This window comes from Oncorhynchus mykiss, chromosome 11 (assembly GCF_013265735.2).
Source record: "Oncorhynchus mykiss isolate Arlee chromosome 11, USDA_OmykA_1.1, whole genome shotgun sequence".
Lineage (NCBI taxonomy): Eukaryota > Metazoa > Chordata > Actinopteri > Salmoniformes > Salmonidae > Oncorhynchus > Oncorhynchus mykiss.
Window position 1 is genome coordinate 43,225,553 of NC_048575.1, and position 19,316 is coordinate 43,244,868.

Below are 19,316 nucleotides of genomic sequence, written 5' to 3' on the forward strand. Positions count from 1 at the left end.
ATGTGTGTCTGTCTATTTCACAGTGTATTTGATCTAACTGCAGTTCAAAATTCAAATTTATTTTATATAGCCCTTCGTACATCAGCTGATATCTCAAAGTGCTGTACAGAAACCCAGCCTAAAACCCCAAACAGCAAGCAATGCAGGTGAAGAAGCACGGTGGCTAGGAAAAACTCCCTAGAAAGGCCAAAACCTAGGAAGAAACCTAGAGAGGAACCAGGCTATGTGGGGTGGCCAGTCCTCTTCTGGCTGTGCCGGGTGGAGATTATAACAAAACATGGTCAAGATGTTCAAATGTTCATAAATGACCAGCATGGTCGAATAATAATAAGGCAGAATAGTTGAAACTGGAGCAGCAGCACAGTCAGGTGGACTGGGGACAGCAAGGAGTCATCATGTCAGGTATTCCTGGGGCATGGTCCTAGGGCTCAGGTCCTCCGAGAGAGAGAAAGAAAGAGAGAATTAGAGAGAGCATATGTGGGATGGCCAGTCCTCTTCTGGCTGTGCCGGGTGGAGATTATAACAGAACATGGCCAAGATGTTCAAATGTTCATAAATGATCAGCATGGTTGAATAATAATAAGGCAGAACAGTTGAAACTGGAGCAGCAGCACAGCCAGGTGGACTGGGGACAGCAAGGAGTCATCATGTCAGGTAGTCCTGGGGCATGGTCCTAGGGCTCAGGTCCTCCGAGAGAGAGAAAGAGAGAAGGAGAGAATTAGAGAACGCACACTTAGATTCACACAGGACACCGAATAGGACAGGAGAAGTACTCCAGATATAACAAACTGACCCTAGCCCCCCGACACATAAACTACTGCAGCATAAATACTGGAGGCTGAGACAGGAGGGGTCAGGAGACACTGTGGCCCACTCCGAGGACACCCCCGGACAGGGCCAAACAGGAAGGATATAACCCCACCCACTTTGCCAAAGCACAGCCCCCACACCACTAGAGGGATATCTTCAACCACCAACATACCATCCTGAGACAAGGCTGAGTATAGCCCACAAAGACCTCCGCCACGGCACAACTTAAGGGGGGGGGGGGGGGGGGGGGGGGGGGGGGGGGGGGGGGGGGGGGGGGGGGGGGGGGGGGGGCGCCAACCCAGACAGGATGACCACATCAGTGACTCAACCCACTCAGGTGACGCACCCCCTCCAGGGACGGCATGAGAGAGCCCCAGTAAAGCCAGTGACCCAGCCCCAGTTAGTAAACCAGGTTCAACCAAATAACCACATGCTACCTGTCAATGCCAGATCTAGGAAAGAGAAAAGGGTTAGCCGAAATACAACACACAAAAAAAAGAAAGATGACCACCATCATTTGTATGATCAGTTTTATTGGCAAATATTGGCTTCAATAGGCTAGTGGTTGTGATTTCAGTCAACACAGATCTCAGTTGTCGACCTCCTGCATGTCCTAGGGGACGATTAGTATTCTAATGCTAAGAGAATACAAAGCAATAACATATTGACCACAAGTCAGATGCAATATTTCTAGTCTCTCTTTTTTCCCACTTTATATTTGTTTTGAAATGCTTTGTGACTCTTTTGATCTTCGAGTATGGACTGGACCAACCTCTTCAAGTCAGGATTTTAGTCAGACCCTGCGTTTTTATTTGTGCGTATAGTTAAAAGCTGCTCAACATCGTTTTGCCAGAATTATTCAATTGGCAGTTCTCAAAGCAGGTCTTGGGTGGCCTGGATGGATCACCCAAAATGGTCACCTGGTTTAAGGCACTGTCTTAAAGCACTGTTGCACACTAGCAACGGGGTCTTAAAGGCGGTTGCATGCCCTGAGAAGTGTAATGTAAGCCCTTTGCAGCTTGTAACTTCGGCGATGATGTACAATCAACCCAAATCCTTTGCAACAGCAGAAGTTTGTCAATGTGGATCCCTATTTGGCTGCCATTCCAGTGTTACACAGACATACAGCTGTTTCTGTACTGCTGTTAAATACCAATTTCAGATTTCCCGCTTAGTTTGCAAGGATTCACTCCAATTGTATTGCAATCCTGATATGCACATGGCTGTGAGTGGATGGCTAGGTCATTGTTTTTAAACACTAGGCCTATTGTACGCTGAGATTTTTCCTTCACTGACTTCTATCTGAGGAGAGAAAGGTATCAGTAAAATAAAAGCAGAAATACAAGGTGTTTTTCAGAGATTAGGGTCTGTAAATTAATAGCAAACATTTCTGAAATTCTGAAACAATATCCTAGTTTGCTGTTTCAGGAAAGTTAGCTTGAATCTCCTTTGTGAAATGCCCCTCTGCTCAGATGAATATTCACTTCAGATTCGGATTGAAATATATATGTAATTTTTTTGTGGTAGCATTACTGTGCAAGTGTTACTGAAATCAAAATATACTTCTGCCATAGTCAAACAGTGGTCATTATGTTCATGCAATTTAGCTCATAAGCTGCTAGATAGGCCACAGTACATGTTAGTTAGGGCTCTGTTCAATCAGATCTGCTTTAGCCGACTTCCGCATAGCGGTTGTTTTTGCGGTGTTGGAACTGTGTTAGATCTGTCAAATCCACAAGTGGCTCCTGGCATTATACCTAAAGGGGATGTTGCCATTGGCTGCACGGAGTAGAATTAAGAGAAATCCCTTGTAGCCTTGTTTCCAGGTTCAAACACCAGAATGTGAGACGTAATCTACACCTTGAATATGGTGACAGAAATCCTAATTTCATCGAATGATTTTCAATTAGAACATTATTTCGCTGTAGCCTACAATTTTAATGTGAATGGGACGATTGTGGCTTTGCAACAATGATCAAGACCAGCTTCTCACCAATTTGACAGCTCTAATGCAGTTCCATCTCCAACAGCGCCAAAACAAACCGCTATATAGATGTTGGCTAAAGCTGTTCTGATTGAATCTAGGCCTTAGAAGATAACTCATCCAGTCCATTTCAACCATAGTACCGCGTTATTATGTGACCAACATTTTGTATAACTAAAAATGGTATTGTCACATTATATGCAACGTATTACATGACTGAAAATGTTAAGGAATAACGCTTGTTTCAGCTTAGAAAATAGTCTTGGATCGGTTGTGGTATGAAAAATGAGATTTTACAGTATTCATTAAAACAAATGTATCACAGTATTGGTAAGGTGATGCTACTTCATGCAAATTAAGTCCTGATATGCATCTTTTGTTTATTGGTGGTGTCGTTGTTGTTTTTCTTTGATGGTTATATGGGTTTGGTGCTCAGGGCTAAGCCCTTTCCTCTTCACTGCTGGCCCTTGAAGCAGTAGACGCCGAAGAGCTTTTGCTTCTTGTCGGGGAATCCCACGAAGCGCACAGCCGCCTCTGTCGGGCTGCAGTTCCTTCGGGGTCTGGAGATGGGGTAGCGGACACTGCCGTCAGCCAGCCAGCCAGAGTCGCAGCGGTCATAGCCGTTCTTCCATGCAGCATACATCTGGCCCACCTTGGCGATCTCAGCTCCGTCATCCTGGCACGCCTGAGCAGCCTCGTTGAACGTTAGCTTGTCGGGCTGCACCAGCCAGTAGAAGCGGCCTGAGGTCAGAGAGGGAAGACGGCCAAAGGAAAACAGAGGATTTTGGTTGGGTTGCCTCATTTTAAAGAGAGGTCAATTAGATATGCTGATGAACTCTTCCCTACTGTAATGTATGCCTAACTATTTCTACTACTTTTGTTATAATAATAGATACTGCATGTCCAATGACTTCCTCAAAAACAACCATATAAAGCAGACAAACTCACCGTTGATGGCAGAGGTGAAGCAGAAGACATCGTAGCGGCTTTTGGACTTGTCGCGCTGGCCGTAGCTTCTCAGGCCCGCACCGGAGTTGACTCCTCCACAGGCCTGTCTGGGGTTGGTTATGGGGTACTGCACGGAGCCGTCGTTCAGCCAACCGGCATTGCACCAGTCAAGGCCACTCCTCCAGGCCTTGTAGAGCTGGTCGAAGGAGGCCACCACAGAGTCCTGGTCCAGGCAAGCCTGCTCGGCATTGTGGAAGTTGAGGTTGTAACGACCCAGCCGTGGGGAGTAAGGGAACACCACACCTGGGAATGAGCAAGGTGCTGGGGTTAATATCATAGCTAATGTGGCTCTTAGGCTACATGGAGCACCCATTCAGGTAAATGCCAACTGAACTCGCTATTGTTGTTATTCTATTGTATGTTATTCTATTGTAAGACAACTATTAGTGAGTCCGAATCGATTGTTATTCATTTTATGACATGCTCTTTTTTGAATGTCTCCTTACAAGAATGTTTATTTTGTGTCTTTAATTGAATCACCACAGCGGATAAAGACCCATTGCATAGTTATGCATGTTATATAACTACAGTTATATAGTCATAAGGCCTTATGGCTAACGTGACATGGTGTGATGTGTGATGAAAGAAACATACAGGAACTCAAATCCTTCTGTTCACCTGATTTAGAATTCCTCACAATCAAATGTAGACCGCATTATCTACCAAGAGAATTCTCTTCGATTATAATCACAGCCGTATATATCCCCCCAAGCAGACACATCGATGGCTCTGAACAAACTTTATTTAACTCTTTGCAAACTGGAAACCATTTATCCGGAGGCTGCATTCATTGTAGCTGGGGATTTTAACAAGGCTAATCTGAAAACAAGACTCCCTAAATTTTATCAGCATATCGATTGCGCAACCAGGGGTGGAAAGACCTTGGATCATTGTTACTCTAACTTCTGTGACGCATATAAGGCCCTGCCCCGCCCCCCTTTCGGAAAAGCTGACCACGACTCCATTTTGTTGATCCCTGCCTACAGACAGAAACTAAAACAAGAGGCTCCCACGCTGAGGTCTGTCCAACGCTGGTCCGACCAAGCTGACTCCACACTCCAAGACTGCTTCCATCACGTGGACTGGGACATGTTTCGTATTCCGTCAGATAACAATATTGACGAATACGCTGATTCGGTGTGCGAGTTCATTAGAACGTGCGTTGAAGATGTCGTTCCCATAGCAATGATTAAAACATTCCCTAACCAGAAACCGTGGATTGATGGTAGCATTCGCGTGAAACTGAAAGCGCGAACCACTGCTTTTAATCAGGGCAAGGTGTCTGGTAACATGACCGAATACAAACAGTGCAGCTATTCCCTCCGCAAGGCTATCAAACAAGCTAAGCGTCAGTACAGAGACAAAGTAGAATCTCAATTCAACGGCTCAGACACAAGAGGCATGTGGCAGGGTCTACAGTCAATCACGGACTACAGGAAGAAATCCAGCCCAGTCACGGACCAGGATGTCTTGCTCCCAGGCAGACTAAATAACTTTTTTGCCCGCTTTGAGGACAATACAGTGCCACTGACACGGCCTGCAACGAAAACATGCGGTCTCTCCTTCACTGCAGCCGAGGTGAGTAAGACATTTAAACGTGTTAACCCTCGCAAGGCTGCAGGCCCAGACGGCATCCCCAGCCGCGCCCTCAGAGCATGCGCAGACCAGCTGGCCGGTGTGTTTACGGACACATTCAATCAATCCCTATACCAGTCTGCTGTTCCCACATGCTTCAAGAGGGCCACCATTGTTCCTGTTCCCAAGAAAGCTAAGGTAACTGAGCTAAATGACTACCGCCCCGTAGCACTCACTTCCGTCATCATGAAGTGCTTTGAGAGACTAGTCAAGGACCATATCACCTCCACCCTACCTGACACCCTAGACCCACTCCAATTTGCTTACCGCCCAAATAGGTCGACAGACGATGCAATCTCAACCACACTGCACACTGCCCTAACCCATCTGGACAAGAGGAATACCTATGTGAGAATGCTGTTCATTGACTACTTTATTTATTTTATTTATTTCACCTTTATTTAACCAGGTAGGCAAGTTGAGAACAAGTTCTCATTTACAATTGCGACCTGGCCAAGATAAAGCAAAGCAGTTCGACACATACAACGACGCAGAGTTACACATGGAGTAAAACAAACATACAGTCAATAATACAGTATAAACAAGTCTATATACGATGTGAGCAAATGAGGTGAGATAAGGGAGGTAAAGGCAAAAAGGCCATGGTAGAGCAAAAAGGCCAGTAGGATAAAGAATGTGTGTGGTCCTTGGGTCTAGACTGGACCATTCATGAGGGATTGGGGGTTTCTGACATACGATCTGATAGTATATGTTAGTGAGTGTAAGCTATAGCTGTTCTTGGTTCTGCAGCTCCTGGTGAGTGATAAAAGAGCAGCCGCCCTCCAGAGAGGATTCAGACTTTTCTAACTGATTAATTCTGTGGTATTCTGCCCCTCAGCAGGGAAGGGAGATACATCTCACGCTGTTTACGTTTTAATTAGGCTGTAACAGCCAAGCTAGCAAATACGTTAGGCCAGAACAAGACTCCAAAGCACTATAATACAAAGCACAATCCTCAACTGTGTACAGCAAATGGAACCTCTGGTGTCAATCATTTGGTGGTTCAGTTATGTGATTTTACAGCCGTAAAACAGCCCCTAAGGCATTATGGTTATGTAATTGAATTAATTCCCTTCTTGACTCAGACTTTGCTGGTTCACTCCGCGGTTGTCCTGACCAGTATTTTATGTGTGTCCGGCCTACAAAAAAATGTAATCCCTTATATGTGTGAAATGTAGTCCAGTGTGGCTCAGTTGGAAGAGCATGGCACTTGCAATGCCAGGGCTGTGGGTTAAATTCCCATGGGGGACCAGTATGAATATGTATGGACTCACTACTGTGACTCACTCTGGATAAGAGTCTGCTAAATGCCTAAAATGTAAAGTTCTGTAAGGGAAAGGTGGCTTTCATTTGGCTGTAGTGATTGTTGACATACTGTTTAGGAGATGCAATGTTCTTGGAAAGCGGCAGGTAGCCTAGTGGTTAGAGCGTTGGACTATAAGCGAAAGGTTGCAAAATTGAATCCCCGTGCTGACAAGGTACAAATCTGTCCTTCTGCCCCTGAACAAGACACTTGACCCACTATTTCCTAGGCCATCATTGAAAATAAGAATTTGTTCTTAACTGACTTGCCTTGTTAAATAAAGGTAAAAATAAAAAAGCACTGAATTGGACTTCAACAGCCCTTCTTTATCCCTTGTTAATGTACTTCGTGTCACTGCTAGCTAACAGAGAGGGTTGTATTTGGCCCTTGGTGGTTTAGAAACAACTAAGAGCCGATAAAGCAAAAACAATGCCCTGTAACACATTAGATTGTTACATCAGCATCTGTAGTTTCATCTTTGACACAAGCCTGCATCCCATGGTAGCCTAGTGCTAGCTGAGTGCTTGACTGTCAGATGTATACAGCTGCAAACAAGAGAACATTTAATTGGATTACTTTGAGGGAAAGTCACAACCAGTACTGCGGCTTTTCATTGGGCATGACTTTGTTCCAATGTTAACAATAGACAGTCGTTCCAGCCTGTTTTGATTATGGCCAGCTAGCTAGCTGTTCTCTATTAAAGATCCCTTTTCTTAACCTGAAGCAAAATCTGCTCAGGCGGTCTTGGCCCAGATGGGAACTAATACCGTGTAATAGTATTCAATAGATTCAGGCTGACTCAGTTTTATGAATAGAATGTAAAAAAAAGGTTGTATTTGTGCCACATATTAAAAGGAAGAACAGGACTCCTTTCACAATTATGTAAATAGTACTGTATGAGCAAGGAGGATGTTAGAATCGATGCGGAGTGGGATTAGTTCAGATGGAAAATGTGTTTTCATGTACTGCAGTGAAAGGCTGTGTGAATATTATCAGCACAAACTCTGAAAAATGAACAAAAGCTGTCTTTTTTTGTCTTTTGTATTTCTACACATAAATCAATATAATGGTGGTGAGGTGTTGAAAATAAGGAAACAGGCTCTGGTCTTGAAACCATTATTTCTTGGCTCTGGTCTTGAAACCATTCATTTCTTCCAGACAGTAGTTTATGGGTAGGGTCATGAAAACCTCCTGTCCTTATTTACAGGGTAACACAAGTCTATTAACACCATAAAGACAGAACAGTGAAGACAAAATTAAATGGAGGGTGGTGACGTGATGTGCGGGATGATGAGATGAGATGGCAGGGGGAGGAAGTAAAAAGATAAAGATTTACCGTCGCTGTAGCCTACACTACCTTGCACCTCCAAGGTAACCTCATGAATGACATCATCCATGCCATCAATGACTTCACAACGGAACTTTCCCATGTCGTCCAGGGACACGTCGTTGATGAGCAGTGAGGCGTCATCATCGTCAGCCTCCAGCAGGCGGACACGGCCCAGGAAGCTGCCGTAGCTCTTCTTGTGGAAGCCCATGGACACCAGCACATCTTCCTCCAGTGACTCATCCGCAGACAGCTTGGTCCACTTGATCCTTATGCCCACGCGGCCGAAAGACATCCCATGCCGGCGGTGGAGCCGGCATGGTAGAGTGATGTTGGAGCCGCGACTGGCAAACACACGGTTCTGATCACCAAGTTCAGTCTCTGTGAAGGACAAGAAAAGGTGTAGTGTAAGTCAAGAGTTACTAAAGCATCAGAAGAATACAGTAGAATACATAACAAAGTTGCATTAACTTCGTCCACGGGACAGTTGAGCTAACGTAGGCTAATGCGACTGGCATGAGGTTGTAAGTAACAAGAAAAGTTCCCAAGACAAAGGCATATCTGATATTGTTAAAAAGCTTAGATTATAGTTAATCTAACTGCACTGTCCAATTTACAGTAGTTATTACAGTGAAATAATACAATGCTATTTTTTGAGGAGAGTGCCCAGTTTTGAACATGAAAAGTTATTAATAAACAAATTAGGCACATTTGGACAGTTTTAATACTACATTTTGAACATAAATGCAATGGTTCATTGGATCAGTCCAACACTTTGCAGATACACTGTTGCCATCTTGTGCCCAACATCTAAATTGCTGCTGGGCTGGAATAATACATTATGGCCTTTCCACTTGCATTTCAAAGATGATAATACAAAAAATACAAAAGAACGGTTGTTTTTTTCTTTGTATTGTCGTTTACCATATCTATTGTGTTATATTCTCCTACATTCCTTTCACATTTCCACAAACTTCAAAGTATTTGCATATCCTTGCTTCAGGGCCTGTTACAGGCAGTTAGATTTGGGTATGTGATTTTAGGCGAAAATTGAAAAAAAGGGGCGGCTCCTTAAGATATTTTAATTACTGGTGTCAGTTCAGACGTGCCACGTCTTTTAATGTCCTCAATAATTATGGTTTTGCATGCGTTTCATTGGCAAGCATAAAAGCAGTAAAAGATCTCTGAAAAATGCCCCTCTCAACATTGCCTAGAAACACACACACACACACACACACACACACACACACACACACACACAGTGGTGTAAAGTACATCTTAAAGTATTTTTGGGGGTAATCTGTACTTTACTTCACTATTTATATTTTTGACAACTTTTACTTTTAATTTTATTCTGTAAGAATCTAGTGAATTAAGTATATTTTAAAAGAAAAACTTTAAGACTTTCACTCAAGCAGTATTTCACTTGGTGACTATCCGTTTTACTTGATTAATGTTAAAGTACATTTACTTTTACTCAAGTGTAACATTTGAGTACCTTTTCCACTACTGCACACACACACACACTCTACCTCTTCCCCTCTCTGTAGTGGCCAATCAGCTATATCATCAAAGTAGCCCTTCAGTCCTAAATAGATTCTGCTTTTGGAACCAGCCAGTCTCCCACCTCTGCAAATCATCTGCACCTAGCTCTCAGCAAACTATATACCATGACCAGCTCTGGCAGTTAACAAATTCAATGTTAATCCACATTAACCCCCAAAATTAAATGTTTATCTTTCACCCGCCCCAGCTGACTTGTGTAAAACATGAGTTGGGCATCCTGCAATTCAGCATTTACAAAATAAGGTGACTAAACGGTTTGCAAACAGACACGTTTTCCCTCATGTTATGGCCATCATCATTCTTTCCCTTCCTCCCTCCCTCCTGGCCTCCCTCCGAACCAGGCCACCCTTCAGTTCAGAGAGGTAGCTGCTATCAGTCACTCCACGTGAGTTCCCACAATCTCCCTGACCTCCAGGCCCTTTATGAGAGTGGTGCTTTGTGGGGACCCCACCCAGTGGTTGCCTACACACAGCCCACTGAGCCCAAGCAGGGACATGATAGATGCACTTGACCCATGACCCACTCACCACTGGTGCAGCCACAACCAATAAAGCTATGTGTAGAGCCCCAGGATATATAGCCCCCTGGGCCAGACAGAGCAGCCAATGGTCACAACACTCTTCTTAAATATATGGGGTAGTAAATTAAAGGGTTTAAATAGCACAATGCTGACACATCACACTTCAATGAAATATACAAACTTGGCAAAAAGACAAACAGTTTGTCTATATGATCGAGAGTAAGAGTAAAATAAGCATTTCCTGTTATATATGCAGTGGTGGAAAAAGTACCCTATTCGTATACTTGAGTAAAAGTCAAGATACCTTAACAGAAAATGACTCAAGTAAAAGTGAAAGTGACCCAGTAAAATACTACTTGAGTAAAATGTTTTGATTTTAAATATACTTAAGTATCAAAAGTAAATGTAATTGCTAAAATGTACTTAAGTATCAACAGTAAGGAAGTATGGAAACACATATCTGGTGAGAAAATGTGCATATTGTTTTTATGGAGATTTTAGAAAATTTACATTTACATCTGTCGCCAATTGGATGGAAACCTACAATAGCTCATGACTCGAAAGGGGACTTGGTTCTTTCCAAAGGCTGATGATGATTTCTACAGGCATACTCTGCTCAAAAGGGAGGGGATGTGAAAATTCTGCTTTGTTTGAGAACGTTATGTACGGTAACATACAGTCAGTGGTGTAAAGTACTTATGTAAAAATACTTTAAAGTACTAAAGTCGTTTTGAGGGGAATCTGTCCTTTACTTTTTATTTTTTTATTTTTACTTTTACTTCAGTACATTCCTAAAGAAAATAATGTACTTTTTACTCCATACATTTTCCCTGACACCCAAAAGTACTCATTGTGTTTAGAATGTTTAGCAGGAGAGGAAAATGGTTAAATTCACAAACTTATCAAGGGAATATACCTGGTCATCCTCTCTGGATCAGCCTCTCTGGCTCACTCACTAAACACACATGCTTTGTTTGTAAATAATGTCTGACTGTTGGAGTATGCCCCTGGCTATCCATACATACACATATTTTTTTTGTTTGTGCTGTCTGGTGTGCTTAATATAAGGAATTTGAAATGATTTATACTATATTTTACTTCCTCGACTAACCTATAGCCTCGTTACCGTTATTTTATTGTTGCTCTTTAAGTATTTGTTATTTTTCTTTTTTTTATTCATTCAGTTTATTTAGTAAATATTTCTTAACACTTATTTTTCTTAAAACTGCATTGTTGGCTAAGGGTTTGTAAGTAAGCATTTCACTGTAAGGTCTACAGCAGTTGTATTCGGCGAAAAAAATTCTGTGTACATTCGGAATTGTTTGGCGAGCTACTCACAGGTGATTGACTGGTTGGAGACTCCTGGCCTATATGATGAGATTATTGTTATGGACAAAAGAGTAAGATTTTTTTTTTTTTTCAAACTGCAGCAAAGCATCCATTATCATGTTATTAGAATAAAACCCTCAATATTTTTTGAAAAGGACAATTAAGCTCATCACTTTGTAGTTTCACCACCCTGTGAAGTTTATCATCATTTATATTGTCTGTATCCTAATAAACTGCATGCTTTTCCGACAACTCCATGTGTTCCCACAATCTCCCTGACCTCCAGACCCTTCACAACAATATTTGTGCATAAAAGCGTTTCCTCCGACATTCATAATTTTACCGACACAAAAAGATGCCACCTTGTCTAGTGTATTTTGATTTGTCGACATTTGGAAAGTTTACGGAAAAAACGTTCTGTTTCAAATAGGCCTGTAATGACATTTTTTTTCATCCGACAAGTACTTTACTCACTTTACTCATAAAAAAGTTGGATAGATACCTGGTTGGTCAAAATACGTCAGCAGCTACTAACTAGTGTCCGCAGTCGTCCTAGTCGGTGTGTAAGCTTAACAAAATAATATGCTTCTCACTCTCCTGCTTTCCCTTCCTCCCTTCTGTGTCTGACTGTCTCTCCTGGTTTCTCTATTCCTCTTTCTCTCTTTCCTTTCCTCTTTATTTGTGTCTGCCAGGTTCTCCTTGAGCCACACCAAAGCCATGACTGGAAAATGGTTCTGCTGTCTCTTCAACGGGCAAAAGCTTTTGTCCACGTGTGCCATTTACAGATGCAGGAATCGCTACCAGGTACTCCAGGTGAACAGCCTTCCGCTCTGATCATTTCTCCCCCACACCCCAACTTCTTCCACCCCTGATTTTCACCCAACCTCTCTAAACCCCATAACCCCATTCTCCCATGCACACAGAGCAAATAGCCAACATGTGGCTCGGCTTAATAGTGGCCTACACGTTATCAGTTGCACGCTATCCTGCAGAGGGGTTTAATGAGCAGAAGCTGTGCTGCCCGACAAATGTAATCTCACCCTATATCCCTAACTCCAACCGCTCTTTCATTTTCTTCCTTTCCTCTGGACTGCAACTCACTCACCACCATCCCTCCCCTCCATACCCACCCAGACACCTCGCCTCCATGCAGGCAGGCAGGCAGGCACACCAAACGCATGCCAAAGGGTTTACTAAGCAGAATAAAAAATCCCACTTCTTAAAAGAATGGGGCATGGAGAGTTTCATGAAGAGGCCCAGTATATTTGTATGAATTCTCCCTCTGTCACTGGCTTATGACTCAGAGCTTCTCTCTGCCTCATAAATTCTGGACTTGGGAAGCCGTTGAGTGAAGTTTCATTGGAAACTGAAAGCCCAGAATGACTGATCAAACCGGGAGCGCATGACAACGTCAACGGCAGTCGGCCAGATGTGACGCCATCCAGGATTTATCCCTAAACGTTTCTGATTCTTATTCAACAGATACGAGGTTAAAATAATAAAAAATAAAAAAATAAACTTATTTGTCTGATTTATAAAAACATTGTTCTAGCGCTCATAAACCACTGGCTGAGGTTCATAATCCCTGAACATATGAGGCTGGGGATGGGCTGTACATGGTACAAATAAGAGATCTCATAGCTACCAGGAAACACTATGCGGTTGAACGTAAACTAAATAAAACCTGTACAATGAGACCCCATACAGCACATAGACTGACCACATGCATATGAAACATCAAGAACAGACAGATCCTGTACAAAAAAGACTATGCAAAGAATGACACTGTAAAGATATATTGGTGAACCTTTGCACGCAAAAAAGCCTAATTTCAGTAGAGATGTGAGTGTAAGACTGCTCTTTTACCCCTGTCCCTGCTACCTGAGTTACCAGTGGAGATACATTGCCCTTGAGTGTATGTGGCCCCAAGTAATATACACTGCACTCATAAAGTGACAGCTTGGCATGTGTATTTAACCACTTGGCAAGCAGCTAAATATTCTGTCATATATCAAGCCTTAGCTTATTTATACGAGGCTATTTCTGTGGGGTCAAGGGTTCCCCCTAATTGTCAGATGTAACGTATAGAAACGGCTCATTAAACCATTACCAACCCCCCCCCCCCCCCCCCCCCCCCCCCCCCCACACACACACACACACACACACACTCACACATATTTTGTTAAGGGTGGGGTGAAAATGAAAGAGAGGAGAGAATTAGTAAATGAACACATGTGCATGACAATTAAAAAGTACAGCAGAAGCCAAGACCTACTGCCATTTTTACGATCATACACAATTCTCTCTCACTCCATAAATGATTACAGTACCGCGTTATTGGAAACAGCTGTGTCTTTTGAGAGTGTAGCAACGTAGGGCAATAAATGAACAGTAACATCATAATGGAATAAATGAACAGTAACATCATAAAGGAATAAATGAACAGTAACATCATAATGGTCCAACGTTGCCATGCGGCATATACTGTATGTTCGGCGTCTACAGAAGTGTAATAATGTTATCCTAACCTTATGTTAACTTGGTGTAATTGTGGTCTTTGAGATGTTGAAGGCGCAACCGAGGAAGTTGATTAGTCACTAATTAGCCTATAAGCCTACATCAGTATGTATACAGTGAGAGAGTATGCTACACAGCTGTAACTACATGTGTATCATTGAGTGATAAACCACACCAACCCAGGCCTGCTAGACATGCTATCCTTTACAACATCCTACAGCTCTGCACAGCTAGCCTGAATCAATAAGAAGATGGAGTTAACAGGCATAGCTGTGACCAAGGCACACACCTACACACACACCCCTGGCACGTGCCCAAAAAACGTCCACTCTCTCTCATACACCCACGCATGCATGTACGAGAGACTGAAAAACAGCTTCTATCTCAAGGCCATTAGACTGCTAAACAGCCATCACTAACATAGTGCCAACATACAGACTCAAATCTCTGCCACTTTAAATGGACTAAATAAAAGGTATCACTAGTCACTTTAAATAACGGCACTTTAATAATGTTTACATATCCTACATTACTCTTCTCATATGTATATACTGTATTCTATACCATCTACTGCATCTTGCCTATGCCGCTCGGCCATCGCTCATCTATATATTCATGTGTACATATTCTTATTCATCCCTTACATTTGTGTGTATAAGGTAGTTGTTGTGAATTTGTTAGATATTACTGCATTGTCGGAACTAGAAGCATTTCGCTACACTCGTATTAACATCTGCTAACCATGTGTATGTTTTTTATTTGATTTGACAAACACACGCATCCACGCATACACACAAACGTCAACTCCCCCCATATACATTTTTATGTTGCGGGTAACAATTTCATATTTTCTGAAGTCTCTACTAACCAAGGATAAGGGAGCCAACCTGATCCCATCTTCCGCTTTTACCTTGCAATCCTATTGGACATCATTCCACTTGCCAATCAACATTGGCCTTCGTGTTATGTTGTCGTATGCTATTGACTCTACATCTATTGTTCCATGGTAATATACGAAGACCTACACAAATGAGAGGGATCGCCTAGTTAGTGTTGAATGTGCAACATAACGTCCACTTCATGAGCTAAATTATGTAACAAATGTTTCATTAGATTGTAACTTTCCGACAGTAGCCAGCTGACAGCAAACATATCCTTGTACAATAATTTCTCCGCTGCAGATAGGCTATAATAGCATACTGATGCGTGCATCTATCGAAATGCGATTTTATACTCACTCTCCAATTTTTTTATTGGGTTAAATCAAATATGCTTTTATTAGGCCAACATTTATTAATTGCCTTCATTTACAGCATAATGCAGGATATTTTGTTTGCAAGCCAGGGCCAAATTGCCTTCTTTGAGCGAGAAAGAGAATGTCATAATTTTATCAAATAGAAAAGAGTGATAACATTTTTGCATTAAATACCCTACTTCCTAAAAGTTGTGTATAGTATATGTGATGAATGATTATTACTGGCAAACTACAGCTGCAGTGTTACTCATTGGATTACCACATATAACAGGATTCCCAAACTGGTGGTTAATTTGGCCCACGGGTGGTTTTATTTGGCTCTCAAGTTTTCTGAGCAAAAAAAAAAAAAAACACAAAACCAAAGTTGTTGTTTTTGTCATTGCTTTTTTTTATTTCATTGTTGGACATGAAAGCCTGTAAAAACACTAGGAACTCAACTCCAAGTATCCCCACGGATAATAGAAGGACACGTGATCACATACAAATGTAAGCAAGGTTTGAAATGATTATGCCATTGTCAATTATTATATCTGTTTGGGCTTCTTGTGGTCAATTTGCAGTCTAAAAATAATGTGTAATTATGTTTCACCCCCCCATCTGCTCAAAACAACAACAAAAAACGGCAACATCGGCAAAATCTAGTTGATGATTAGTTGATGCTACTCACGTAGCCTACTACATGATGTAATAGGCTACGTGAGTGAACGTTTATGAAGACAGACGGACTCATGGAATTATTTGATTTGGATGGATGGTTGACGTGACAGAAAGGTAGGCAGACAATTTATTTTTCTAAAAGGTGGGTGCAACTTTGCTTGAATATTTCTTGAGTGCATAACATGTGTGTGTTGTGTCACAGCACTGGCCTAACCTTTATAAATAATTGTGAAATAAAACAAATAAACATGCACAAACATCTGACATCATCAGGCCACAGGAGTAGAACAAACGTTTACACAGACAAGAAAGACAGAACAGCAGCATCTCATCTACAGACTGAGGAAGTGTATATTTTTTTGCCTTTTGCCAGGATTTCTCTCTCTACCGTGATAGAGCGAACACATGCTGAAACTCAAATCCCCTGAGTCAGCCTACAGGACTGGACAAATTCATTCAAATACTCTTCACTTTTTACATTGAGACTCTAGTTTGAACTAGAACCATATGTTTCTCGGTGGTATTGTACTACTGCATTTGGCAGTAAGATATCTCACAGTATTTGGTGTAGGCCACAGGTGCCATTTTTAAGTTAAACTCAATTGTGTAGCTTGAGCAGGTGCAATCTGAAAATGTCCCCCTCCAATTTTCCACTTCTCACTCCCTCCTAATAAATACATTGTAAAGGAACAAAAAAAAGGCCAAGTGGTCCATTTGTAGACATAATGGTCAATTATCTACAGTTTACCTGTAAACAATTTTGAACAATTCTGAACTAGAACCCAATTTGAGCTAAAATTAAAAACGTACACATTTTCATTCTAAAAATAGTAGTTTGGTCCATATGCAGTGTAAAACCGTTAGTTTGTGATGTGTGGAAGCAAGCCATTGTGACTGACAGGCGGATTTATGCTCAGCCAGTGGCTCAGCCGTAAACCGTTAGTCAATGTGTCAGTGGTGAGTCAGACTGTGAATGGCATCCCAGAGAGGGATCTGTTACCAACCACTATAATGACCCTGCTGTTATATTAGTCTATGGTCCCTCTTTACTGAGGCCTCATGGCACGCACATGCACACCCCTGCACGAACACACACACACAGAGACACATCGCACAGACACACACACTTACCTGCTGCGTCGACTGGTGCAGAAGCAGTGCTGTCGGTATCACTGTACACACTGCTGGCCAGGGTCAGAGAAAGCAAAGCGGTGCAAAGCAGAGCTCTCATTTTCTCTTTTTCACACCAAGGGGCCGCTTCACTGGAAATGCAAAGAATTTCAAAATGAAATGTCACACTAATTTGCTAGGAAGCAAATGTATCAAAATCAAGAGTTCTTTGTTTGTTTTCTTCCTTTCGTTCGTTCTTTCTTTTACGAGGTGTGCCAGTAACCCTGGTGCAGCAACCGCCGGTAGTGCTACTGGAAAGTTTGGGCTTCTTAGAGGTCCACACAAGTGCCTTTTATTGTAGCCCAGCATGGCTGAGACCACTCCCCCTCAAAGGGAGAGAGCCCATCATCCTGGCTCTCCTTCACCTCACCATCTCACCACAATGTTAGATGTCTCCGTGCTGGTCTCCCCGAGGAGCAGAAAAGTTACACTATACTGTCCTCAAAGTGTCCCTCAGGTGTCCCTCAGGAGAGTCCACTGAACAAAGAAACATATTCACAAATATTTGTATTGTGTCCATTCAGGTCCTTTATGCACTCATTTTAATTACTTTCTGCTTTTTGGTGATCATTTTGTTCCTGTGACCACAATGCTGCTTCTTCCATGTTCTGTAGCGAGACTGCTGCACAACCTAAACTATTATAGTACTTGTACTATTGCTGTAAGTCCTGCTGTAATGTTTTACCTCCGCAACTGAAATCCAAGCACCTTTCCAGGTGAGAGGGGGGAAAGCATCATCTTAAATAGAGACGGCACCTGCCTGGGGTTTGTGTTGGGGTGTGTGAGGCCCTCCATGTGATTTTACCTGTGTGATTTTACCTGCTCTTTCTTTGCAGGTCTTGCTGATGTTTCATTTATTTCTACATCCAGTGATGACGCAAGAACCTGAAACCTGCCTGGCTGCAAATCTGTACAGTGCACCCAAAGTTCACCTCATTGCAAATCCCTCTCCTTGCCTTCACGTTCTTTATTTCCCCCTAATCCCGTCCTTTCTTTGGTTTCTCAGTCTAACCTTCTCTGTACAGTGAAAGCCTATTTTCATTTCCTACCACTTAAAGTTGTTCTATGGCAGATGATTGCAATAATAACTGACTAGATGGAGACACTATACATAGATAGTGCCCTCTTCAAACTCTAATCTGGAAACCTCTTCAGGTCTTTCTAAACTAATTCGATGGGGCTGCTTAGGCTATTCCGGGGTATGGCGGGTGAGGGGGAGTGTATGGTCTGTCTTAATCATTTTCTCAGCCGTCCGGATGGTCCTTGAGTGACGGCAGCACTAGGACGGAGGGACAAACCACAGATTGTGCCCTGGGCCCCTCGATCACAAGAGTTGTTACAGCTGGGGAAATTCAAACTTTGTATATATTTTTTCCTCTCGGTCTCTCTCTACTTTTTAAACACCCTGAGATGTGACAACACCCCTGGCACAGAAGACCCTATGGGCCCTTGTTGTACAGACTAAAGACCCAGCTAATCACATCTTCCACACCTAAACCTCCATCCACCGGAGATAGTACATAAGGTTTGATTTAAGTCATAAGTCTACTATAGCGATGAGCATGGGGGACGCATAAACATAAATACTATAAACCCCTAGTCTCATGGCAGAGATAGGAACTCGGAACGTAAGCTAGCCAGGTGCAACTTCAACCGTCTACTTTAAGTTGGCAGCGGTAGGATTCAGTACAGTTTTTTATCTAAAATGCAAGGGAACTATGTATGGTGCAATATCGCAGAGATGAATACCTTTGCCTATACTTTCAACAGATTCTAGTCCTGTGGTGGTTAAAGTTTGAGCAATTCCAAAGTAATTACAGGGACAATGTTTGGTAGATCGTATGAGCACTACATACCTGCTCTAGGCTGGTAAGTAACTCTAATGAATGGCTCTGTAACCACTGGGGGATTTGTTTTCCTCTAATCAAAGCAAGCACTACTATGATTGTGGTAATTTTCACCCCCCATTGAGAGAAACACTTACAGACAAACCACAAGGGCAAATGTAGATCCAGCGAACACACCCACCATTCTGCATACAAACTTACAATGCTATTGAATCAGTTATTCTTGGATGTGAGCAGGTTTGAACAGTATTGTTTTACTCAAATTCTCAACAGGAAGAATCATGTGTGTTTGGACACACAATCAACCTTTTGAGGACTTAACCAATACCTGACGTTCCCCAACTATTGGCTTTCTCGGTTACTTTAGGATTCCATGCTTTAAAAAAAA

At 42.4% G+C, this 19,316-nt stretch overlaps 1 protein-coding gene across 1 annotated transcript; it reads right to left on the bottom strand.

The window, feature by feature from the left end:
- Window positions 1-1,325: 1,325 nt before the first annotated feature.
- On the bottom strand, window positions 1,326-17,366 carry LOC110535717 (hyaluronan and proteoglycan link protein 1). Its single transcript, XM_021620913.2, has 4 exons — window positions 17,043-17,366; window positions 8,077-8,448; window positions 3,743-4,045; window positions 1,326-3,535 (listed from the first exon to the last, which is right to left on the bottom strand). The coding sequence occupies exons 1-4, from the start codon at window positions 17,140-17,142 to the stop codon at window positions 3,249-3,251; spliced, it is 1,062 nt and encodes a 353-aa protein (XP_021476588.1). The 5' UTR covers window positions 17,143-17,366; the 3' UTR covers window positions 1,326-3,248.
- Window positions 17,367-19,316: the final 1,950 nt, after the last annotated feature.